Genomic DNA, 26786 nt, shown 5'->3' with positions numbered 1-26786 from the left:
AGCGGAAATTGAAAGCTCCTCTGGCCGAGAAGAGGGCACAGAGTAAACAGGCCAGCAAATCCTGCATCTTCTCAGCCCTCTGTCTTCCTGTTGAACAAATGCGGTAGAGGCTGCCGTGCCGTAGTGGGGCTCCTGAGACACCAAGCGACACCTAATATTGTTGACCAGCAGGGTGCAAACCATTGTCTTACAAGAGGAAGGCTGCCACAAACTCTCCTCATTCTTTCTGCCAAAATGCGTCACTTCACACTGTTAAATTTCATCTGTCAGGTGTCTGTCCATTTCACCAGCCTGTTTCCTCCTGAAGTCTGTTATTATCCTCCTAGCTGTTTACAGCATTTGAGTTTCATGTCATCATCAAACTTGTAAATTATGCCCCATATATGCAAGTGTAGGTCATATATCAAAATTGGCAGTGGTCTCAATACCTATTCCTGGGAACGCAAACTTACCTCCAGCCTGAAAAATAACCGTTCACTGTTCTTTGCTTTCTGTCCCTTAGCCAATTTCATATCCACAGTGCCACTGCCCTTTTAATCCCATTTAACTAAAAAAGTTGTGCTTTATTTAACACCCTTTGCTCTGAATAATGCTCACAATAACTTTATCAAAAAACTCAATCAAGTTTGTCAAACTCAATTTGACAAATCAGTGCCAGCTTTCACTTATTAACCCATATTTTACTCAGTGGAAATTAATTTTGCCCCGGGTTATTGTCCCAGTGACTTCACCACACCGTCAGGCTGATTGCCTGTATTTGTTGGATTTATCCCTTTCCTTTTTAGAATAGGGATGTAAGATTATTATTCTGGCTTGCAAAGTGGCTCACTTCTGCTTGTTAGAAGCTACATATATTCATGTGCAGGGATCTGATCTCTGCAGGCAAAAGGAACATGTCCAGGCATTGTGCCTTTTATGAATTAAACAAATGGTTGGGAGGACAATAGTTCCCAGTGCATCTTTTGGTCCTTAATCACCCTCTCTTTTGATTCCTTTTTACTTTTCATATGTTTACAAGAGACTTTTGGATTCTTTTTATGTTGTGTGCTAGTCTCTGCTCAATAAATGGACAGAATCCACCACACCAGGCAAACAAACAAAAAGAAAGAAGATGCCACCTCTTTGGCAAGCTGGAATGTCAGGACCATGTGCACAGGATTGACAAACAACTTACAGCTGGTTGATAATGTGTGTAAAACTGCTGTGATCGACATGGAACTTGATAGGCTGAACATTGACTTGGCTCCCGTATGAGAGGCAGGCTCGCCGAGACTGGATCACTGATAGAAAAACATTACACGTTCATCTGGCAAGGAAGAGTTCAGATGAAATGCGTGTAGGCTTCGCTATAAGGAACTCGCTACTCTTGATGATAGAGCCACCCATAAATGGTTTGGCACATGTTTTCACCATCTGCCTCTCAACTTAAACATGGCAAGGTAATTAATGCTCCTCCACTACTGAGGAGCCTGACACTGTTATCAGCAGAAACCCTAAGTCAGAACAACTTTGCTGACTGGGGGATTTCTACTCGAGTGGGCACACACCATGAGGCATGACCCTCCTGCCTCAGACATCATTGTTTGGGAAAGATAAATAAGAATGGACATAGACTACTTGAACTTTGCTGTTGCCATGAGCTTTCAGTAACTAACAACTTTCCGAATAAAGTATGCCACAAGGTGTCCCGGAGACATCCAAAATCAGGACATTGGCACCAGCTGGATTCAGATCATTACCAGATGTGACACTCTGAACAGCATTCTCGACACATGCTACCACAGCACTGACTGATATAGATCGCTCCCTGGTATGCACCAGGGTTAGGATGGAACTGTTTTCATTCAAAGCAGAAATGGCATCCTTGTATCATCGTCCACCATTCTGTCTATCCAGATTAAAAACAACAGTTCCTGGAGTCAATTGAACAGGCGCTTTCCAGTATTCCCACACAGAGTGCAGAAGCAAAAAGGAACATACTTCGAGACACCATCTACAACACCGCGCACTCAACATTTGGGAAGCCAGAGCTGAATAATGCTGACTGATTTGAAGCTAACCCACAGTGGAGTCTGCCTTTGAAGCCAAGAGGTCACTGTCATCAATTACAAGAAAGTTCAAACAAGAAGACTCTGCATTCTGAGCTGCTCAAAGTAAAGTCCAATAGACTGCTAGGCAGTGTGCCAATTACTATTGGTTACAGGTTGCCAGAATATCCAGATGTCCTTCAACACCAGGAATGCTAGGAGCATGTATGATGCAATCAAAAAGGCAAAAGGTCCATCAGCAAAGAAAACAGCTCCATTGAAAACAAAGTTGGAGGAGGCCATCAAGGACTGCAATAAACAGTTGTAGGTAGGGCACTACTTTGAGTTGTACTCTGGGGAGAACACTGTCACCGAGGAAGCTCTAGACACTAGAAAGTCTGCCTGTCATGGATATTGAACTCTTAGTGGAGGAGCTTAGTAAAGCTATTGATTCGCCATGGGCAACACTCCAGGTGTTGATGCCATGCTGCTTGAACTCAAGTATGGGAAACTGACACTCCTACAGCATCTACTCAAACTTCTCTACCTCTGCTGGTGGGGGTAGTGCCCCAGGCTATGCGTGATGCAAACATTGTGCCCCTGTGCAAGAACAAGGGGTATGGCAGCGATTGCTGATTGCAACTACCGAGGCATCTCCCTGCTGAGTGTCAGGTATTTGCCCATGTTGCCCTTGGATGAACTGCAGATCCTGGTTGAATACATCCACCCTGAATCCCAGCATTGTTTCAGAACTGAAAGATCTACAGTTGATGTGAACATACATAAAACTTAAGAATTAAGAGCAGGAATAGGTCATTTGGCTCTTTGAGCCTCTCTGCCATTTAATAAGATGATGGCTGATCTGACTATGGCCTCAACTCCGCATTCCCACCTACCTGAGGTAATCTTTGACCCCCTTGTTAGTCAAGAATCTATCTATCTCTGCCTTAAATATATTCAAGGACCCTGCCTCCACTGCTCTCTGGTGAAGAGAGTTCCAAAGACACTGAGAAAAAATTCTTCCTCACCTCCATCTTAAATAGGAAACCCCTTATTTTTAAACTGTGTCCCCTAGTTCTAGTTTCTTCCACAAGGGGAAACATCCTTTTAGCATCCACTTAAGGTTTTTATATATTTCAGTAAGATTGCCCCTCAATCTTGTGAACTCCAATGGATACAGACTCAGCATGTCCAATCTTTCCTCATAAGATAACCACCCCCATCCCAGGTATCAGTCGGATGAACTTCTGAACTGCTGCTAATGCGTTTATATCCTTTCTTAAGTAAGAAACCAGTACTCTAGATGTGGTCTCACCAATGCCCTGTACATCTGTAGCAAAACATCCCTTCTTTTATATTCCATTCCCTTTGCAATAAACAACAACATTCCATTTGTCATCCTAATCACCTGTGTCCCTACATGCAGACTTTTTCTGATGCATGTACCAGGGCACCTAGATCCCTCTGTACTGCAGAGTTCTGCAATCCCTCTCCATTTAAATAATATGCTGCTTTTGTGCTCTTCCTACCAAAGTGGACAAGTTTACATTTTCCCACATTATCATATTGACAGATGGAATATAATGGTATGAATTGTAAATAGTTGAGATGCCAGCACCCTGTGGCACTCCAATTGTCACATCTTGCCAACCCAGAAAAATCCCATTTATGTCTACCGTTTCCTGTTAGCTAACCAATCCTCTACCCATGCTTAATATGTTACCCCTACACCATGATCTCTTATTTTGCGCAGTAACCTTTGTGGCACCTTGTCAAAAGCCTTCTGGAAATCTGTGCAGCACATCCGCAGCCTTCTGGAAATCTGTGCAGCACATCCTCAGTGAAGGTGCCACTAGGAACAGTGATCATAATATGGTTGAATTTCACATTCAGCTTGAGGGGGAGATGAGCGGACCTAAGATTAGTGTATTAAACTTAATTAAGGGCAATTATGAGGGCATGAAGACAGAGCTGGCTAAAGTGAACTGGGAAATTAGGTTAAGGGATAGGTCAATAGAGATGCAGTGGCAGACATTCAAGGAGATATTTCAGAATACTCAGAAAAGATACATTCCAGTGAGAGAGACGGACTAAGGGAAGGACAACCATCCATGGCTAACTAAGGAAGTTAAAAATAGTATCAAATTGAAAGAAAAAGGATATAATTTTGCAAAGAGTGGCAGGCCAGAAGATTGGACAGAATATGAAGAACAAAGAATGATTAGAAGATTGATAAGGAGAGAGAAATTATAGTATGAGAGAAAACTAGCTAGAAACATGAAAAGAGATAGTAAGAGTTTTTACAGGTATTTAAAAAGGAAAAGAGTAAGTAAACTGAGCGATGGTCCTCCAGAAAGTCAGTCTGGGGAAGTAATAATGAAAAATAAGGAAATGGTGGATGAATTGGACAATATTTTGTGTCTGGCTTCACCGTAGATGATACAAATACCATCCCAGGAATAATTGTAAATCAGGTGGTGAGAAGGAGGGAGGCACTTCAAATAATTATGATCAACAGGGAAAAGGTACTGAGAAAATTATAAGAACTATAAGCTGATAAGCCCCCAGGACCTGATGACTTCAATCCTAGGGCCTTAAAGGAACTGGTTGCTGAGATGGTAGATGGCATTGGTTTTAAATTTTCCAAAATTCCCTAGATTCTGGAAAGGTCCCACCAGATTGAAAAATAATTAATGTGACTCCTCTATTCAAGAAAGGAGACAGAAAGCAGGAAACTTCAGGTCAGTTAGCTTAACACCTGTAATAGGGAAAATGCTGGAATCTATTATTAAGGACGTTATAGCAGGGCACTTAGAAAATCTCAATGCAATCAAACAGAATCAACATGGTTTTGTGAAAGAGCAATCATGTTTGACTAATTTATTGGAGTTATTTGAGGAAATAACAAATAACACGGATTTATTTAATCAATAAATCCTGTCTCATTGCACATTACCAGATCTAGTATAGCCTGCTCTCTGGTTGGCTCTGGAACGTGCTGCTCTAAGAAACTGTCCAGAAATCACTCTGAACTCCTCACCCAGGTTACCTTTGCCTATCTGATTTGTCCAATCTATACGTAGATTAAAATGATCCATGATTATCACTGTACTTATCCACAATCTCCAATTATCTCTTGCTGTATACCCTCTCTTACAGTGTGGTTCCTGTTAGTAGGCCTAAATACACTCCCACAAGTGACTTCTCACCTTAACTATTTCTCAACTTCTCAGTCTGTGAGCTGCAAGAGAAATGCTAGGAGCACAGGAGATGACAGTATATATTCCTTCAAGCCTGGATATTGTCCAGGTCTTGCTGCACATGGGCAAGGACTGCTGCAGTATCTGAGAAGTCCTAAATGGTGTTCAACCAGCGAAAATCCCCATTTTCGACTTTATGATGGAAGGAAAGTCACTGATGAAGCAGCTGAAGATGGTTGGGCCTAGGACACTACCCTGAGGAACTCCTGCAGTGATGCCCTGGAACTGAGATGATTGACTTCCAACAACCACAACCAATTTCCTTTGTGCCAAGTATGACTCCAAACTGTGGTGTTTTTCCCTGATTCCCATTGACTCCAGTTTTGCTAGGGCACCTTGACGCTACGCTCGGTCAAATGCTACCTTGAGGTCAAGGGCTGACACACTCACCCACCCCTGGAGTTCAGCTCTTTTGTCCATGTTTGAAGCAAGGCTGTAATGAGATCAGGAGCTGAGTGACCCTGGCAGAACCCAAACAGAGCACCAGTGAGTAGGTTATTGCTAAGCAAGCGCCGCTTGAGAGCACTGTTGATGACCCCTTCCATTACTTTACTGATGATGGAGAGTAGACTAATGGGGCGGTAATTGGCTGGGTTAGATTTGTCTTGCTTTTTTGTACAGGACGTATCTGGGAAATTTTCCACATTGCTGGGTCGATGCCAGTGTTGTAGCTGTACTGGAATAGCTTGGCTAGGGGTGTGGCAAGTTCTGGAGCACAAGTCTTCAGTACTATTGCCACAATGTTGTCAGGGCCCATAATCTTTGCTGTATCCAGTACCTTCAGCTGTTTCTTGATATCACGTAGAATTAATTGAATTGGCTGAAGACTGGCATCTGTGACGCTGGGGACCTCTGGAGGAGGCTGATATGGCTCATCCACTCGGCACCTCTGGCTGAAGATTGTTGTGAATGCTTCAGCCTTATCTTTTGCACTGATGTGCTGGGCTTCCCCCATCATTGAGGATGGGGATATTTGCGGAGCCATCTCCTCCAGTGAGTTGTTTGATTGTCCACCACCATTCATGACTGGATGTGGCAGGACTGCAGAGCTTAGATCTGATTTGTTGATTGTGGGATTGCTTAGCTCTGTCTATCACTTGCTGTTTATGCTGTTTGGCATGTAAGTAGTCCTGTGTTGTAGCTTCACCAGGTTGTCACCTCATTTTTAGGTGTGCCTGGTGCTGCTCCTGCCATGCCCTCCACTCTTCATTGAACCAGGGTTGATCCCCTGGCTTGGTGGTAATGATAGAGTGGGGGAATATGCTGGGCCATGAGGTTACAGATTGTGGTTGAGTACAATGTTGCTGTTGATGGTCCACAGTGCCTCATAGTTGCTAGATCTGTTTGTAATCTATTCCATTTAGTACGGTGGTACTGCCACACAATATGCTGGAGAGTATCCTCGATGTGAAGACAGGACTGTGCGGTGGTCTCTCCTACCGATAATGTCACAGACAGATGCATCTGTGGCAGGCAGGTTGGTGAGGATGAAGTCATGTATGTTTTTCCCTCTTATTGGTTCCCTCACCACCTGCCACAGACCCAGTCTAGCAGTTATGTGCTTTAAGAGTTGGTCAGTAGTGGTGCTACCAAGCCACTCTTGGTTATAGACACTGAAGCCCTGAGCCCTTAGCACCTTCAGTGCTTCCTCCAAGTGGTGTTCAACATGGAGGAGTACTGATTCATCAGCTGAGGGGGGCGCTGCACATGGTAATCAGCAGGAAGTTTCCTTGCCCATGTTTGACCTGATGTCATGAGACTTCATAGGATCGGAGTCAAAGCTGAGGACTCCCAGGGCAACTCCCTCCTGACTGTATACCACGCTGCCGTCACTGTGCCGGTGGGACAGGGCATACCCGGCGATGGTGGAGTCTGGGACATTGTCTGTCGGGTATGTTTTCGTACCTGACTAGTCTGTGTCCCAATTTTGGCAAAAGCCCCCAGATGTTTGTAAGATGGCCAAAATTGTATCCAGTGCCTAGGTCGATTCCATTTAAACTTTTTGGCAGTTTGACACAACTGAGTGGTCATTTCAGAGGGCAGTTAAGAGTCAGCCGCATTGCTGTCACTTTATTTCCTGATTTTTATTGAATTCAAATTCATCATCTGCCGTGGTGGGATTCAAACCCAGGTACCAGAGCGTAATGCTGGGTTTCCGAATAGTTGGTGACAATACCACTGTACCACTGCCTTCCCTTTTGATTACAGTCCACCTGATGGGCCTGGTCTTTTTTCAGCTCACTGAAATTAGTGATCCTCTAGTTGTGTATTTTCACATTTAATCGTTCTTCGCTTTTTCTCATAACTATCTTAAAATAGCACACTTGCAAAGCACTGGCAGAGGCAAAGAACAGAGCTGGGATAATTGCAAGGGTTATGATTTTTAAGTAAACGTTATTGATCAACTTGATTTCAGTCTCTTTTTAAGCTTTTTTGTGGTTGAGTTTTATATTTCAGTAACATGAAGCTGGGGTTGTTTGATTCATTTTGGAAGCACTTGACCTGACCTGAAGGTATGAGAGTTTGGAGCATTTTCAGGTATCTGTATATGGAAACATGGTACCAAAGTAAGTTTCTAAACCATTGGAGAACTGAGATGATGAATGGGCCAATTGGTTACACCAAAGCAAAGGGACCTGTGTGACTGATGCTTTGTTTATTTGGAATCTAAGCAGCCCTCTCAATTGTTCTGGTTAAAGAAGACTACTTTCAGCCAGGATTTGCAGCCACTTTTTCAGAGAGCTGATCATGGCCTTAAAACTTTTGTTCTAGATAAGCGCAGGAAAGCCCTGTGATAATTTGCGTCAGCACTGATTTTGTTTCCTGTTGGTTGTATCAGGATAATTACACAACATTGCGATATCACTTGCAGCCTGAGAGAAGATTGTTGGATGTGAAACAGACAGGGCTACTTTCTTATCTGGAATGCTGACTGTGCTGAAGGTGGGCCAATCTTTGAGCAAAGTGGTGCAATGTGAGATGCCCAAGATTGGTGCATGATGGACCAGCACAGACAGAATGTCAATTAAAAGTTGGTTTGAGATATTTACTTTGAAAGGGAAGCTGTATCCCACAAATGTAATGCTCCACAACCAATAGGTAACGAGGTTGTGACTTGGTGAACTATTAAAGGGAACCAGATCATTGTTTAACACATACTTCACGCAGTATGTAAAATGCTAACTATCTACTGCGGTTGCAGCCCCCTCCTAGGTACTTGTTCAGGATCATTCTTCATTGTAAGTGGAGTTGTCAACTGGCTGAAATCCAAAGAAAGCCTGGCAATTAACGATCAAAATTGAATTTGATTTTAAAAAAAGCAAAATAGAAAACCACTATTGGTAAAAGTGACAATGAGACTGTGGGTTTGTCATAAAAACTGACTTGGTTCACTAATGACTTATAAGGAAGGAAACCTGTCTTTACTCAGTCTGGATTTTTTGCAACTTCTGTCCAATACCAACATGGTTGACTCTGAACTGTCCCCAGAAACAGCTGGCAAGCCATCCAGACTGTCCTTGTACTGGAGACACCTTCACCATGCACTGTAATGGTAGCCGCTCACTGTCCCCTGTATATATGGATATTGGGTAAAGACATAGGTAAGGTAAAGACTCGCTGTGATCTTTGTGACCGAATGCTGTTGGTGTCTTCTTGGAAATAACTGCTACTGGTCGAGGGAGCAGTGGGTGACTGGCACCATGTAAGTGTATCCCAACAAGGGAGTTGCTACAAAAATAAAAATAGCTGGAAAAACTCAGCAGGTCTGACAGCATCTGCGGGGAGGAATATAGTTAATGTTTCGAGTCCGTATGACTCTTCATCAGAGGGAGTTGCTAACTTGACAGGAAGAGAGAAAGTGACCAGATGGAAAATAGAATGTTAGCATTGTGCAATGTTGAGTATTACATCATGATCAAATTATCTGTGTCAATTCAGGACCTACAATGGTCACATAGAATAAACAATTTAAACTATTCTAGTTAAAAAAAAACTTTAAAATTGTGTTTTTTTTTTCATTTAGCTTTTGCCGTATGAACAATCCTCATTACTGGAACTTATTAAAACTGAAAACAAAGTAAGTTGACACCAGTCTGTAAACTAGTCAATTTCAGCATTAAATAAGATTACATCAGTTATATTTCTATACTATCATTAAAGTTTTAAGGATCTATAATAATACACAACTTGTATCTGTCCGCATTTTTGGTGGGTGGAGCTTGGTGTACACGCTATGGTTTCTGGCACTAGCTTGCTGTATGGCCTCCGTAGAGGAAAGCTGAAAGGGTGAATGTGGCATGGGGGGAGGGGTGGGGTGGGAGACACAGCATGAGGTGGAGCGGGGTGGTATAGGGATTTCATGGGAGGGGAATTTAAAAGAAGTACTTTTGCAAGAAGGGTACTGATTTTATAGCAAATGTTTTGTGGGTCTCTGCTAGTTTTATATAGTTATGGATTAAAGATTTGACAAGGTAATATTTATAATCTCATTGAGGTGTGGCAGTGATTGCTATTGGAGCTTGGAGAGCATCTGTTATAGGCTTTCAGCAAACGTCTAACTAGCTGATGCAACATGCAAACAGATTGAAATTTTTAAGCATGTGGTTATAAATAGCTCAGTTTAGCTCGGCTAATGTGTCACTGAGCAGTACATTTGTGCAAAGGATTTTTGTGAAAAGTTTTGGCAAAACCAAATTTAAGATGTTTTTGTGTTGGATTTTAATGTGCAGATTACAAATTTAAACATTCAGCTATCAAAATGGATAGCTTTAAAATATCGAACATGTGGAGTTAGATGCTGCATGTGGATAATGGTCATGATTTGAATGTTTTCACTTCATTAGAAACAATCTTTTGTAGGTCCTGAATAAAGTGATTACGGTTTATGCAGCTCTTTGTTGTGAAGTAAAAAAGTTGAAATATGAGGTAAGCGAACTTATCACTTTTTTGTTTCCTGCAACACAAGGTGGACTCTAGTAACGCAACATTGTTTAAAATTATTGTAAAATTACCTTGTAATGTTACAGTTCCATGCAGAGATACATTTTCTAGCAAAATCCACTATATTGGATATTTTTAAATCATATGAATGATTTGTGTCTTTCAGGCTGAAACAACATTTTACAATGGGCTTCTCTTCTATGGAGAAGGAGGTTAGTTATGTCCTTCTACTTGAAATGTGTGCATTTACATCCTCACAGGGAGGGTGCAGAATCTACTGCAGGAGGAAAGGAGTGAGCAGATGTTGTGGTACACATGATGCCACGTTTCTGGGTAGGTACTCTGAAGTAGGGCTTCTAAATTGGAAGAGGGCTAACTTCAAAGGATCCAGCCAGGAGTTACCTGGGAGAGAGCAGGCAACTGGAAGGAACAAGCTGGAGAGGGAGAAGATATAAATAAGGAGTGAGGCGCGGGCCTACAGTTATCTGGGAGAGATAGGAGAAAGTGGTCCTGGAAGGAACACACTGGAAAGGGAGAAGATATAAATAAGGAGCGAGGCTCAGGCCTGCAACAGTTGCTAGGGAACACTGGGTTTAAAAAAAAAATCAAATTGTGACATCACAGGAAAACCATAAGCTTATAGGATGGTGAGGACCTGCTCTTAGGGAGTGTGTGTAAATAGAAATTAAAAAAACATTTTAAAATATTTTAAGTACTAACGGTTTATTCTATTATTAAAGGTTAAATTAGTACAGTAGGTGGTAAGGTGAGGCACCAAATAAACTATTAAAATAATAATTAAATAATTAGGTAATTAGTTGATTAAAACGCATGAATGATGGCAGGGCAGATAATATGTTGTGATTGCAGAATGTGGGAGCTTCTGGACGCCAGTGTGATCCAGGGCAAGCACATCTGCAGTAAGTGTCTGTGGCTTGAGGAGCTTTGGCTCAGAGTCATTGTGCTGGAGGCCAAGTTGCAGACACAGCGATGGATCACTAAGGGGGAAAGTTACCTGGATGTTTGATTGCAGAAGGCAATTGGATTTGGTCAGTGGTCAGGGACAGAAGGGTGTGACTGAGAGTGAGTCAAGTAAGGGGACCCAGAAGGCAGGAATGCAGGAGCCTCAGCCTTTGCAATTGGTTCGAGGTGCTTTCAGCTGGTTTGGATGACAGTGGGGCTGCAGGGTGGATGAGCAAAATGACCATAGCACCGTGGATGGGAAGGCATTCAATCGGGGGGAACAAATAGGAATGTAATAGTAGCAGGGGATAATATAGTCAGGGGGATTGTCTCTTTTCTCTGCAGCTGAAAGCGGAAGTCCAGAAGGCTGTGTTGCTTGCCCGGTGACAGGGTTCGGGACGTCTGCTCAGTGTTGCAGGGGAACTTGCAGTGGGAGGGGGAGAATCCAGTTGTCGTGGTCCATGTAGGTACCAATGACATTGGTGGAACTAGGAAAGAGGTTCTGCTGAGGGAATATGAGCAGCTAAGGGATAAATTAAAAAGCAGAACTTCAAGGGTAATAATCTCTGGACTATTACCTGAGCCACGAGCAAATTGGCATGGGGTAAATAAGATTAGAGAGATGAAAGCGTGGCTCAAAGACTGGTGTGGGAGAAATGGGTTTCAATTCATGGGGCACTGGCACCCATACTAGGGAAAGTGGGAGCTGTACCGTTGGGGTGGTCTATACCTAAACCGTGCTGAGACCAGTGTTCTGGTGAATCGTATAACTAGGGTGATAGAGACCTTTAAATTAAATAGTGGGGGCGAGGGATCATGTGAGAGGACATATACTGCTATTAGGAAGGGAGTTCCAGGATTTTGACCCAGCGACAGTGAAGGAATATGTTTCTAGTCAGAATGCTGAGTGGCTTGGAGGGGAGCTTCGTGGTGGTAGTGTTCCCATGTGTCTGCTACCTTTGTCTTTCTAGATGGTAGTGGTCATAAAGGGTGCTGCTTAAGGAGCCTTGGTGAGTTCCTGCAGTGCATCTTGTAGATGGTACACACTGCCACTGTTTGTCAGTGGTAGAGTGAGTGAATGTTTGTAGAAGGGATGCCAATCAAGCGGGCTGCTTTGTCCTGGATGGTGTCAAGCTTCTTGAGTGTTGGAACTGCACTCATCCAGGCAAGTGGAGAGTATTCCGTCACATGTTTGACTTGTAGGTGGTGGACAGGCTTTGAGGAGTCAGGAGGTGAGTTACTCGCCGCAGGATTTCTAGTCTCTGACCTACTCTTGTTGCCACAGTATTTATATGGCTAGTTCAGTTCGGTTTCTGGTCAATGTTGATAATGGGGGATTCAGCGATGATAAACATAGAAACTAGGAGCAGGAGTAGGTCATTCAGCCCTTCGTCCCTGCTCTGCCATTCAATATGATCATGGTTGATCCTCTATCTCAACACCATAATCCTGCGCTCTCCCCATATCCCTTGATGCCTTTAGAGTCCAGAAATCTATCCATTTCCTCCTTAAATATATTCAGTGACTTGGTCTTCACAGCCTTCTGTGATAGAGAATTCTATAAGTTCACCACTCTGAGTGAAGAAGTTTCTCCTCATCTAAGTCCTAAATGGTCTACCCTATATCCTGAGACTGATCCCTTCTTCTAGACACTCCAACCAGAGGAGACATCATCCCTGTACCCAGTCTGCTCAACCCTGTCAGAATTTTATTTTTCTTTGAGATCCCCTCTCATTCTTCTAAACTCCAGTGAATACAGGCCTGGTTGGCCCAATCTCTCCTCAAACGACAATCCTGTCATCCCAGGATGGGTGAAACTTCGTTACACTCCCTCTATGGCGAGTAATCCTTAGGTAAGGAGATCAAAACTGCACACACTACTCCAGATGTGGCCTCACCAAGGCCTTGTACAGCTGCAGTAAGACATCCTTGCTCCTGTACCCAAGTCCTCCTGCAATGAAGGCCAATATACCATTTGTTGTCTTAACTGCTTGCTGCACCTGCATAAAAAAAAAGCTAAAAGCTACTGCGGATGCTGGAAATCCAAAACAAAAACAGAATTACCTGGAAAAACTCAGCAGGTCTGGCAGCATCGGTGGAGAAGAAAACAGTTGACGTTTCGAGTCCTCATGACCCTTCGGCAGAACTGAAGTATAGTTAGGAGAAAGGTGAAATATTTCACCTCTCTCCTAACTATACTTCAGTTCTGCCGAAGGGTCATGAGGACTCGAAACGTCAACTGTTTTCTTCTCCACCGATGCTGCCAGACTTGCTGAGTTTTTCCAGGTAATTCTGTTTTTGTGCTGCACCTGCATGCTTGCTTTCAGTGATTGGTGTACAAGGGCACCCAAGTCCCTTTGTACATCAACATTTCCCAATCTATCACCATTTAAATAATATTCTGCCATTCTGTTTTCCTACCAACGTGGATAATTTCACACTTATCCTGCATCTGCCATGTATTTGTCCCTTCACACAATCTGTCTAAATTGCTTTGAAGCCTCAACACCCTCCTCACTTCTCACATTCCCACCAAGTTTTATGTTATCAGCAAACTTGGAAATATTACATTTGGTTCCCTCACCAAATTATTGATAAATATTGAGAATAGCTCGGGCCTAAGCACTGATCCCTAAGGTACCCCACTAGCCACCATCTACTACTCTGAAAAAGACCCATTTATTCCTATTCTCTGGTTCCTGTCTGCTAACCAATTCGCAATACATTCCAATATATTACCCCCAATTCCATGTGCTTTAATTTTACACACTCACCTCTTATGTGGGACTTTATCAAAAGCTTTCTGAAAATCCAAATACACATCCACTCGTTCTCCCTTATCTATTCTGTTAGTTACATCCTCAAAAAAAACTCCAGTAGGTTTGTCAAACATGATTTCCCTTTCATAAGCCCATGTTGACTTTGTCTAATCCTGTTGGTATTTTCTCAGTGCCTTTTATCACATCCTTTATAATAGACTCTAGCATTTTCCCTCCTGCTGATGTTAGGCTAACCGGTCTGTTATTCGCTGTTTTCTCCATCCCTCTTTTTTTACATAGTGGGGTTACATTTGCCACCTGCCAATCTGGTTGGTTGTGGAATCGCTTAGCTCTGTCTATCACTTGTTGCTTATGCTGTTTGGCACACAATTAATCCTATGTCATAGCTTCACCAGGTTGACACCTCATTTTTAGGTATGCCTGGTGCTGCTCCTGGCATGTCCTCCTGCACTCTTCATTGAACCAGGCTTGATCCCCTGGCTCGATGGTAATGGTAGAGTGGGGGATATGCTGGCCGTAAGGTTACAGATTGCGATTGAGTACAATTCTACTGCTGCTGATGGCCTACAGCGCCTCACGATTGCCCAGTCTTGAGTTGCTGGGTCTGTTCGAAATCTATCCCATTTAGTACGGTGGTATTGCCACACAACACGAAGGAGGGTATCTTCAATGTGAAGACGGGACTTTGTCTCCATAGCGACTGTATGGTGGTCACTCCTACCGATACTGTCATGCACAGATGCATCTGCGGCAGGCAGGTTGGTGAGGATGAGGTCAAGTTTTTCCCACTTGTTGGTTCCCTCACCATCTGCCGCAGACCCAGTCCAGCAGCTATGCCCTTTAGGACTTGGCCATCTTGGTCTGTGGTGGTGCTACAGAACCACTCTTGGCGATGGCCATTGAAGTTCCCCACCCAGAGTGCACTCTGTGCCCATGCCACCCTCAGTGCTCCCTCCAAATGGTGTTCAACATGGAGGAGCACTGATTCATCAGATGAGGGGGGGAGTGGCACATGGTAATCAGTGGGAGGTCTTCTTGCCCATGTTTGACCTGATGCTATGAGACTTTATGGGGACCAGAGTTAAAGTTGAGAACTCCTAGGGCAACTCCCTCCTGACTGTATACCACTGTGCCAACACCTCTGCTGGGTATGTGTGGATGGTGATGGTGGTGTCTGGGACATTACCTGTAAGGCATGATTCCGTGAGCATGACTATGTCAGACTGTTGCTTGACTAGTCTGTGAGACAGCTCTCCCAACTTTGGCACAAGCCCCCAGATGGTAGTGAGGAGGACTTTGCAGGGCTGACAGAGCGGGGTTTGCTGTTGTCTTCCTGGTGCCTAGGTTGATGCCGGATGATTCATCTGGTTTCATTCCTTTCTGGAGACTTTGTAACAGTTTTGATACAACTGAGTGGCTTGCTAGGTAATTTCAGAAGGCATTTTAGAGTCAACCACATTGTTGTGGCTCTGGAGTCACATGTAGGTCGGACCAGGAACGGACAGATTTAGTTCCCTAAAGGACATTAGTGAACTAGAAGGGTTTTTACGATAGTCGACAATGGTTTCATTGTCACTAATACCAAGACCAGATTTAAGAAAAAAAACATTTCAGCTTTATTAACTGAATTTAAATTCCACCGGCTGCCATTGTGGAATTTGAACCCATGTTCCCCAGAGCATTAGCCTGGGCCTCTGGATTACTAGCCTGGCAACATTACCACTACACCACCCTCTCTCCCTCAGTTGTAAAGCTTATTGGGAGTAGTGGAGGCCTATTAATTAAGAAAAGTAAATTAACACGTGATAAATATGGCAGGGCAAGTGATGTGTTGCAACTGCAGAATGTGGGAGCCCCTGGACACCAGTGTGATCCAGGGCAGTAAGTTTCTGCAGCTTGAGGAGCTTCAGCTCAGAGCCATTGAGCCTGAGGCTAAGCTGCAGACACTGCAATGTATCAGGAAAGGGAAAAGGTACCTGGACACTTTGTTCTGGGAAGCGGTCACATCCCTTAGGCTAAGCAGGATTTGAGGTGGTCAGGGACTGCGAGTGAGGCAGGTATGGGGAACCAGCATGTAGTGATGGAGGAGCCTCAGCCCACGACTTTGTCCAACAGCTATGTGATTGTTACCCATGTATATGAGAAGGACATTCAAATGGGGGTCGTGAAGAGGAATGGGGTAGTGATAGGAGACAGTATAATCAGAGGGATAGATACTATTCTCTGTAGCTTTGACAGGGAGCTCCGAAGGTTGTGTTGCCTGTTCAATGCCAGGGTTAAGGACATCTCGCTGCTGGAGAGGAACTTGGGGAGGCAGGGAAGATCCAGTTGTTGTGGTCCTCATGGGAACCAAGGACATAAGTAGAGCTAGGAATGATGTTCTGCCAAGAGGATTTGAGAAGTTAGGGTCCAAATTAAAATGCAGAACATCCCAAAGGTAATCCTCTCCGGATTGTTATCTGAGCCACGTGCCAGTTGGCATCGGGTAAAACAGATTAGTGAATTAAACACTTGGCTCAGAGAGTGGTGTGGGGAGAAAGAATTTTGATTCCAGGGGCGCTGGCATCAGTACTCAGGGAGGGGTGAGCTATTCCACTGGCATGGGCTTCACTTGAATCGGCTGGTACCAGTGTCCTGGCCAATCGTATAACTAGGGCTGTGGTCAGGGCTTTAAACTAATGAGGGCAGTGCTGGGGAGGTTCAGGTGAAGGGAGATGTAGAAATCCCAAGACAGAGGTCGAGGCATTGGAACAGTATAGCAATGTGGGTAAAGGCAAACAGAGTGGGACAGGAAGGGAGAGAGAGTTTAACAAAAATTGTGCATCAGCGAATAAGGTCATTGCAGGGAATAGAAGTAAAAAAAATTGAAATTAAATGTCCTTTATCTGAATGCATGAAGCATCTGCAACAAGATAGCTGAACCAGTGGTGCAAATAGAGGTAAATGTTTAGATCTAATTGTCTCTACAGAGACATGGTGGCAAAGTGATCAAAGTTGGGAAATAAATATTCCAGAGGACACAATATCTCGGAAAGGCAGACCGAATGGCAAATGTGGAGAGGTAGCCCTGATGGTAAAGAATATCATAAGACATCGATGAGGAATGAAAACATAAAATGCTAGAAAAACTCAGGCCTGACAGCATCAGTGGAGAGAAAGACAGAGTTAACATTTTGAGTCCGTATGACTCCGCTGTCAGACCTGCTGAGTTTTTCCAGCATTTTTGTTTTTGTTTCAGATTTCCAGCATCTGCAGTATTTTGCCTTTATCAATGAGGAATGATCTAGCTTCAGAAGATCATGAAGTAGAATCCGGATGGGTGAAAATTAGGAATAGCAAGAGTCAGAAAACACAGTGGGAGTAGTTTATGGGCCCCTTAACAGTAACAGTAACCATTGGACAGTGCATTAAGCAAGTAATTATTGAAGCTTGTAACAAAGGAAATGTAGTAATTGTGGGGACTGTAATTTCCATGTAGACTTGGACAAGAACATTGGCAAGAATAGTCTAGAAGTTGAGTTTGTAGAATGTTTTTGTGACATTTTCTTGAAGCAATACCTTCTGGAACTGCCTAGGGATAAAGCTATGTTAAATCTAGTATTCTGTAATGAAGCAGGGATAATTAATGTCATTGTAAACAATCCAGTAAATGGATAGTAGGAAACATTTAAAGAAACAGTTCAAAGTGTTCAATGAAAACACATTCTATTAAAAAACGAAAACTCAGCCAGAAAGACCCATCTGTGGCTCATTCAAGAAGTACAATAAAGTCCCACCTTTCACGACTTCATCGTTCGCGTTTTCACTTGCCGTGTTTTGCACATTGTACACTCTGCGTCACCCATTGCGTGAGCAAGTTCTCTCATTGCGTTTTCTCTAGACATTCTGTAATAAGTCCAAGATTTGAGCCCCCGTTTAGTACAGTTTGTAAGAACATAAGAAATAGGCACAGGAGAAACCATTTAACCCATCAACTGTTCTACCATTCAACAATTCAATCATGGCTGATCATCTAGCTCACCTCTATTTTCCTGCTCACTCTGCATAGCCCTTGATTCCCTGAGAGATCCCAAATCTATCAATCTGTCTTGAATATGCACAACAGAGCAGCACCTACAATTCTCTGGGATCGATGATTCCGAAAAATTCTCAACCCTCTGAGCGAAGAAATGTTTGCTTGACTCAGCACTAAATGATCAAACTCCTATTGTGAAACTCTGTTCATGTTCTGGATTCCCTAGCCGGGGAAAAAACCTCTGTGTTTACCCTGTCAAGCCCTTTCAAAATCTTGCATATTTCAATGAGATCACCTCTCATTCTTCCAAACTAAGAGTGCATAAGTCCAATCTACCCAGCATTTTATCAAAGGATTACCCTCTCATCCCAGGAACCAATCTAGTGAACCTTCGCTATGCCACCTCCAAGGCAAAACATCTTCCTTAATATGGAGATCCAAACTGCGCATAGTGTTCCAGGTGTGGTCTCACCAAAGTCCTGTAACGATTATCACAAGACCTGCTTATCCTTTACTCCAATACCCTTGTAATAAAGGCCAAGGTACTATTTGTTTGCTGCACCTGCATGCTAACTTTGTGTTTCTTGTATGAGTATACCCAAGCCTCTCTGAACAACAGGTTTCATGTCTTTTAAAAAAAAATGTTGCTTTTCTTTTCTAAATACCAAAGTGAATAACCTCACACATCTGTTCTATTCTATCTGTCACCTTGTTCACCCACTTAACCTGTCCATATCTCTTAGCCTACATGCTGAGTCCACCTCAGCATGTATTTCCACCTAGCTTTGTATCATCAGAAAACGTGTTTATAAATGCCCACTGCAACGCGTATTACAGTATTACATGTACACACAGCCCTTTCAAATAATGTTCAGTATATTTTTGATAAATTTCTCTTCTTGCGCAAAAATATAAGACTTGATTTATCACTCGAGTGGTATTTTATTACTGTAGCACTCCAGTTAACATGCTTATCTGAAGAGTAAGTGCTTTCTGCAAAATTCTTTCCTTTTTTTAATGCCTAAAATTCACCCACTCCTTTTTTCTGTCTCTCTCATTGTTCCTCGTCTCTGCCCGTCTCCGTCTGTTTTTTTTCTCTGTTCTAATTCAGATAGCTAGCTGGTGAAGGATAATATCTAGAGTCAAGTATTTATACACTTACAAGCTTTTATTTGCAGAGGCTCAAATTGCATACAGTATTGTGCACCTGTAGATCCATTCAGCACAGTCTCAGCTTGCTCCTGTTTAACAGTTTTGCATGAAACCGGTAAATGGTCATTCCCTGTCTGGGAATGGAACCCGGGCCGTGGCGGTGAAAGCGCCGAAACCTAAACACTAGGCCAGCAGGGAAACCTTGCCCCCGTACATATGAACTTGGGTGATCCCCAATTAGTGCCCACCACCTGAATTCAGTTATTCTCTCAATATTCAGTTAACATCTGTCTCTCTCCCCGCCCTGTCCTACAATCTGGAACGGTCCAGTAATCTTGTTTCCTATTCTAGTTACAGATTCGAGTATCGTGGAAGGAGAGTCTCAGATCCAGATGGGCAGGTTTATTTCTTTTTTACAGGTATGCTTCCTGTTTTTGGTTCACAGTTGTTTGTCAGCGCTTGTAATAAGGATATGAAAATCCTCGATCTCATCAATGTGTTTATGAGCTGCTTTAGAGTTCTTTGAGACACCCCTCTTGGGAAGAAAACTTTTTTTGATTTATATTGAAACTGTTTCCATATTTAGCTTTATTATCTTTGCTTGGCTCAAATCTGGGGGAGACAGACCAATATTTGTAGTGCCTTCTGTCATGTTTTTTTCATCTCTAATTGCTGAGCTGTGTCTAGATCTTAAACTGTTCAATGTTCTAGTGCTCCTTCAGAAAGTAGTATTCCTATGAACTGTTCCTGTTTGATCTCAGCCACTTAAATCACTTATGTATTTTCATTGTACTCGACAAAGTATTTAACCTCCTTTCGATTTGCTTTCAAAATCTCCATTCTCAGATTGTGGTGAGGTTGTGTTACTCTGGCTCCACTGTGTGGTATAACTTAGCGGAATCCCAGATGTCATTGGTACCTGTGTAACTCAGCCACTTAAAGGATCCGATGAATTGTTCCTGCTTTCCTTTTCTGTGCTCTGTTACATTCAATGTGTGCCTTATTTATCCTCAAAACAAAACATATCTGTCCCAGGAAGCTGCATTAACACATCCTGAGGAGCTCTGCTGAACCCTAATTATAGAGTATGACCTCCCTATAACTGAACATAAAAAAACAAACCTGACCCATCAAATTTCCCATCATATTATTGATTCTTATGTATTGGAAAAATTGCAAGTTGTATGTATAATGCTGATTTAGAACTGAGCAGGTTGAGGATTACTCTAATGAAAGGCAGTAAATATTAAGCTGTTAGATGACATCTGGTTGTCCTTTGGGCTAAAACTGAAAATTGCCATGAATTCAGCATTAAACCTAGAGCTAAATAAAATGAAATTTTATTGAAACAATGACCATTGGTTCTGCATTAACACTATAGAATGAAGTCTTGTCATGACCCTTGGCCAGACCCCCAAGTTGTTGGTAAGATCCAGTTAGGATAACGTTTTGCTTAAAGTAAACAAATGTTTTGAGATTCAAGACACTTACTAAGAGAATAAAACTACAAGGTTCCATGGGTTTTGGACAAACAAAAATAAACTTTACTATACAAGGTAAGAAAGATAAAACAATTTACAATATTTATCCGATATTCTAACATTCGGGGTTAATATGAGGGACATGTAATTAACAAGCAAACTGTGGTCGAATACACAGCGCTGCAAAGTAAAGAGAGATGCGACGGAGACAGAGTTCACGGATTTCTCAACAACCCACCCAGATGCCAGTAAACAGAGTGTCAACCAATTTCATTGAAACTCTGTCTCACAAAGTCTTAGATGTGCAATTGGGTATAGAAATAGGAGAATTAAGTGATTGAACATGTGGCTGGAAAGTTGGCTTAGAAGGGATGGTATCAGATTTCTGGGGAAGGTGGGACAGAGACAAGTCAGCTTGTCTATAACTGAACAGGACTGGAATGATATCCTTGCAAGGAAATTTGCTAGTGCTGTTGGGGAGGGTGGGGGTTGTTAAACTAGGTTGGCAGGGGGCTAGGAACCTGAGAGCAAATTCAGAACAGGGAACGGGACATGGAGAATTAGTGAGTGACTCTGAAAGACAGAAGCAGCACAGGTTAAAAAGTGTACAGCACAGGAGTTTGGCAGTATTAAAAGGTGTATATGGAAATGCAAGGAGTATAGCAAATAAAGCCAATAAGCTGAGGACTCAGATAGATGGCAGCACAATATCATTGCTATAACGGAAAATTGGCCTAAAGAGGGGCAAAAATGGCAGCTCAAAATCCCTGGATATAGTTTTCAGACTGGATTGGGGGGTAGGTTGGGCGGGAAGCTGGGGGGTGTAGCATTATTGGTTAAAGAAACAATTACATCTGCGAGGAGGGATGATATACTAAATGAAGCACCAAATGAGGCCATATGGGTTGAGCTCAGAAATAAAGGGGCAGCCATACTGCTAGGAGTGTACTACAGACCCCAAATAGTGGAAGGAAGTTAGAAGAGCAAATATGTAGGCAAACCTGAGTGCAAAAAAAAAGGGCAGTAATAGTTGGAGATTTCAACTACCCTAATATCAATTAGGATACGAACAGAGTGAAGGGCACAGAGGACACAAAATTCTTGAACTCTTGAACTTGTATTCAAGAGAACCCTTTCAGCCAACACGTAACAAGCCCAACGAGAGGGGGGGCAATTCTAGATTTAGCCTTAAGAAATTAAGCTGGGCAAATGAATGAAGTAGCAGTGGGGGACCATTTTGGAGATAGTGACCATAATATAGTTAGATTTGTCATCATTATGGAAAAAGAATAAAGATAGAACAGGAGTAAAAGTTCTAAATTGGGAGAAGACAAATTTTACAAAGCTGAGAGGTGATTTGGCGAAAGTGGACTGGATACAGCTATTAGAAGGGAGAACTCTATCAAATCAGTGGGAGGTGTTAAAAAGCGAGACTGCACTGGCACTAGTGTAGACATAAAGAAAAAGCGGGGTACTGCCAAATCTAGAGCTGCCTGGTTATCCAGGGGCACACAAGGTAAGATAAAACAGAGAAAAAAAAGCTATGGCAGTTGTCACGACTCACTGGGGACAGTGCGCTGTTATATCAAGCCCCACTGTTCTCCGGGCCGCGACAAATGTGAAAAGTTTGACCAAACCACCAGATTGCCCCAATTCTACCTGACTGTTAATTTAGGTTAACAGAATACAAGCACCAGGTTTGTAAACTTAATAAGTAAATAACTTTATTGAACAAACTGTCATTAACTAGCGGCAAAAGAAAGAAATATGAACTGCTAATTTCTAACGCTATAACTTAAACTCTACCCCCTTAAATCCCTATACACACACACATACAAGACACATAAGACACACAAAAACATGGATTTTAAGGGTGGGATAAAACAGTCCAATAGCACCAATTCCAGAGTACAGGATTCGATGGGTTGATTTTGGTCAATGTCTTCCGAATTCCTTTCAGTTCTTGTTGATGAGAAAAGGTGGCCTTCTAGCACTTTCACTTTTTGGCTCACTGGTTGAGCACTTGCCTTTCAATGTCTCTGACAGTGATTTTCCCTTTTGCCCCTTGAGAGAGATTTCCCCAGAGAGTGAGTATGTTATAGAGATACGAGGAAAAGAGATTTTAGATATTTTCTCTTTGCAGGCCAGGAGCTTTATGCTCTGCTCTCTCTCAAAACCCTGGTCACCTGGTCAGGAACCAGTTAAAATGCTGTTGTCAGGCAGCCCTCTTGGTTCAGGACTCCTTTCTGGAACCATCCTGTCTTTCATGGCACACCCTGTTCCAGGACTGCAACATTATATATACCTCTCATCTTGTTCCAGTGGACATGTCCTTTAAACTGCAGCCATTGTAATTCTAATCCATAGTCCAACAGAAAATAAAAAGACATGTTCTTTACAACAGTCACAAAAAGTTTAAAACTGTAAAAAGCCTAGAGGAGCATAGAAAGTACAGGGGCGAAGTGAAAAAGGAAATGAGGAAAGCAAAGAGATGATACGAAAAATTATTGGCGGGTAAACTCAAAGAGAACCCAAAGATGTTTTACCAGTATATTAAGAGCAAGAGAATTATTAAGGAAAGGGTAGGGTCTATCAGAGATGTGCATGGCTGCTTGTGTGTTGATGCTGAAGATGTGGACAGGGCTTTTGAGGAGTACTTTGTCTCTGTCTGTGAACATTGTACCATTATTTAAGAAGGGTACGAGGGATAAACCAAATAATTATCGGCTGGTCAGTCTGACTTCAGTGGCAGGCAAATTATTGGAATCAATTCTGAGACACAAGATAAACTGTCACTTAGATTGATCAGGGGTAGTCAGCATGGTTTTGTTAGGGGAAGATCATGCCTTACTAACCTAATATTTTTTAAGGAAGTAACAAGGAGGATTGATTGAGGGCAATGCAGTGAATGTTGTCTACATGGATGTTTGTAAGGCATTTTACAAGGGTCCACATGGCAGACTGGTCAGAAAGGTGAGATCCCATGGGATACAAGGGAAGGTGGCGAGTTGGATCCAAAATTGGCTCAGCAACAAGCATCAAAGGGTAATGGTCAATGGAATGCTTTTGCGATTGGAAAGCGGTTTCCAGTGGTGTTCCACAGGGCTCAGTGTTGGGTCCCTTGCCGTTTGTTGTATATATTAATGATTTGGACTTAAATGTGGGAGGCATGATTGGGAAACATGCAGATGACACAAAAATTGTCTGTGTAGTTGATAGTGAAGTGGATAGCTGTGGTGTCCAGAAAAATATCAATGGCTTGGTTGAGTGGGTGGAAAAGTGGCAAATGGAATTCAATCCAGAAAAATGTGAGGTAATGCATTTGGGGAGGGCAAAAAAGCAAGGAATACTCAATAAATGGGAGGATATTGAGAGGGGTTGAGGAAGTGAGAGATCTTGGAGTGCATGTCCACAGGTCCCTGAAGGTGGCAGGACAGGTGGATAAGGCGGTAAAGAAGGTATATAGGATGCTTTCCTTTATTGAACAAGGCATAGAGTACAAAAGCAGGGATGTAATGCTAGAACTGTATGAAATGCCTGTTAGGACACAGCTGGAATTTTGTGTACAGTTCTGGTCACCACATTGCAGGAAGGACATATATGCTCTGAAGAGAGTACAGAGGAGATTTACAAGAATGTTGCCAAGGCTGGAAAATTGCAGCTATGAGGAGAGATTGGATAGGCTAGGGTTGTTTTCCTTAGAACAGAGGAGGCAGAGGGAGAACCTAATTGTGGTGTACAGAATTATACAAGGCCTAGATAGGGTAGACAGGAAGGACCTGTTTCCCCTAGCTGAGGGGTCAATTACCAGGGGGCATAGATTTAAGGTGATTGGTAGAAGGATTAAAGAGGCTTGAGGAAAAACTTTTTCACCCAGAGGGTGGTGGGTGTCTGGAATTCACTGCCTAAATTGAGGCTGAAACATTCCACTCATTTTAAAAGTACCTGGATCTGCATCTGAAATGCTGTAACCTGCAAGGTTACAGACCAGGGGCTGGAAAGTGGGATTAAAAATGAAGCGGCTAGTTTCTTTTTTTCACTTCTGGCTGATGCAGACACGATGGGCTGAATGGCTTCTTTCTGCTCTGTAACTTCTCTATGGTTTTAGACCTCCTTCGAAGACCTCACCTGGGAATTCTCTTCAGAAGTTGCTCCAACTCAGACAGCATCAACAATGGTTCACCTCTCAGTTTCAATCTCTCTCCCGAGATTCCGTTCCCCTGGATTCCTGAGTATGCATTCAAACACCAACTCACAAGCACATCATCAGCTCTTTGGCTGTGCCGAGCAGAACACCACTGCTCCAAAGGGGCACCTTTGCCCCAGAGTCACCAACTTTCAGCTGCCTTCTTGGATCTCCAGAACTCCTTCTGAACCCTTTTCGATTAAAGTCTGCTATCTGCAGCCCTTTTCCTGTTTGGAGCCTGTTTCTCTGCTCCTTTTAACTGAACTGGGACCTCTTCCTGTCCCTGTCTCCTCCCTGGGACACTTGTCTTCCATGGCGCTCTGCTCCTGGTCACTGCTGTTTTTCTTCTTGCATTGGCATGCTGAGCCAAAAGAACATAAAAATGCCGGTCTGTGCATGCGCACCCTGCACCCAGTTTGCACATACACTAAAGCTCCAATGTCCGTCGGGAGTTGAAGTTCCCACCCTCAGCTCTCGGTGTTAACATAAGTTTGACTTTCATAACAGTCTAAATAAGCTTCAGTTCATCATATGGTTTAAAAGTAAAATCAAGGAGTCGGAAGAAAACCTGCCATATGCATCTCACTTTTGAGTTGCTGCAGTGCTCTGAGAATTAAAGTATAAAAATTAATGTCCATTTTATTGTGTGTGAAAAGCTATGGTAAACAGTTAATTGATGTCGTACGTCCAACCATCTTCAGCTGCTTCATCAATGACCTTTCTTCCATCATAAGGTCAGAAGTGGGGGTGTTCGCTGATGATTGCACAGTGTTCAGCACCATTCGCGGCTCCTCACATATTGAAGCAGTCCTTGTCCAAATGCAGCAAGACCTGGACAATATCCAGGCTTGGGCTGCCAAGTGGCAAGTAATGTTCGTACCACATAAGTACCAGGCAATGACCATCTCCAACAAGAGAGATTCTAACCATCGCCCTTTGACATTAAATGGCATTACCATCACTGAATCCCCCACTGTCAACATCCTGGGGGTTACCATTTACCAGAAACTGAACTGGACTAGCCGTATAAATACTGTGGCTACAAGAGCAGGTCAGAGGCTAAGAATCCTGCGGTGAGTAACTCACCACCTGACCCCCCAAAGCCTGTCCACCATCTACAAGGCACAAGTCAGGAGTGTGATGGAATATTCTCCACTTGTCTGGATGACTGCTGCTCCAACAACACTCAAGGAGCTTAACACCATTCAGGACAAAGCAGCCCGTTTGGCACCCCATCCACAAACATTCGCTCTCTTCACCACCGATGCACAGTGGCAGCAGTGTGTACCATCTACAAGGTGCACTGCAGGAACCCAACAAGGCTCCTTATATAGCATCTTGCAAACCCATGACCACTATCATCTAGAAGGACAAGGACAGCAGACACATGGGAACACCACCACCTGGAAGTGCCCCTCCAAACCACTCACCATCCTGATTTTGTGATATATCATCTTTCCTTCACTGTTGCTGGGTCAAAATCCTGGAATTCCCTCCCTAACAGCACTGTGGGTGTACCTATACCACATGGACTGCAGCGGTTCAAGAAGGCAGTTCACCACCACCTTCTCAAGGGCAGTTAGGGATGGGCAATAAATGCTGGCCCAGCCAGCAACACCCACATCCCATAAACAAATAAAAAATTGAAGGAACTAATGGAGCCATGTTTTAACATTTCTATTTACTGGTGGAGTTTCAGTGACTGGACTAACACCCAAACATTAAGCCAGCTGTCTCTACTGTTTCTTTGTATGTGAAATCTCGAATAAGATTTCTGATTGGTTCAATGCAGGCTGGTGTTCCAAATTTTCTGATTTTTCTATGGTTTAAAAAAATGTAACCAATCAGAAAGGTGATTTAAAAGTAAATTCAGCTCTCTGTCAGCTGCCTTCAGTTTCAGCTTACAGCCCATCAAACAGAAAAATAAATCACTAAATTATAATTTAACTCTGCATTATTTACCTGCAAATTCCTGACTCCA

The 26786-nt window shown here is 43.0% G+C and overlaps 1 protein-coding gene across 3 annotated transcripts in view; it reads left to right on the top strand.

Moving 5' to 3' along the window:
* washc4 (WASH complex subunit 4) overlaps positions 1–26786 on the top strand; it is a 139530-nt gene that overhangs the window by 4815 nt on the left and 107929 nt on the right. For all 3 annotated transcript variants that reach the window (XM_078553746.1, XM_078553745.1, XM_078553747.1), the window contains exons 3-6: positions 9312–9365; positions 10148–10213; positions 10395–10440; positions 19490–19557. In XM_078553746.1, the coding sequence (XP_078409872.1) occupies positions 9312–9365; positions 10148–10213; positions 10395–10440; positions 19490–19557 (234 nt within the window). The remainder of the gene's footprint in view (positions 1–9311; positions 9366–10147; positions 10214–10394; positions 10441–19489; positions 19558–26786) is intronic.

The sequence above is a fragment of the Cetorhinus maximus genome, chromosome 12, assembly GCF_964194155.1.
Source record: "Cetorhinus maximus chromosome 12, sCetMax3.hap1.1, whole genome shotgun sequence".
NCBI lineage: Eukaryota > Metazoa > Chordata > Chondrichthyes > Lamniformes > Cetorhinidae > Cetorhinus > Cetorhinus maximus.
This window is presented reverse-complemented; position numbering and strand designations above follow the sequence as displayed.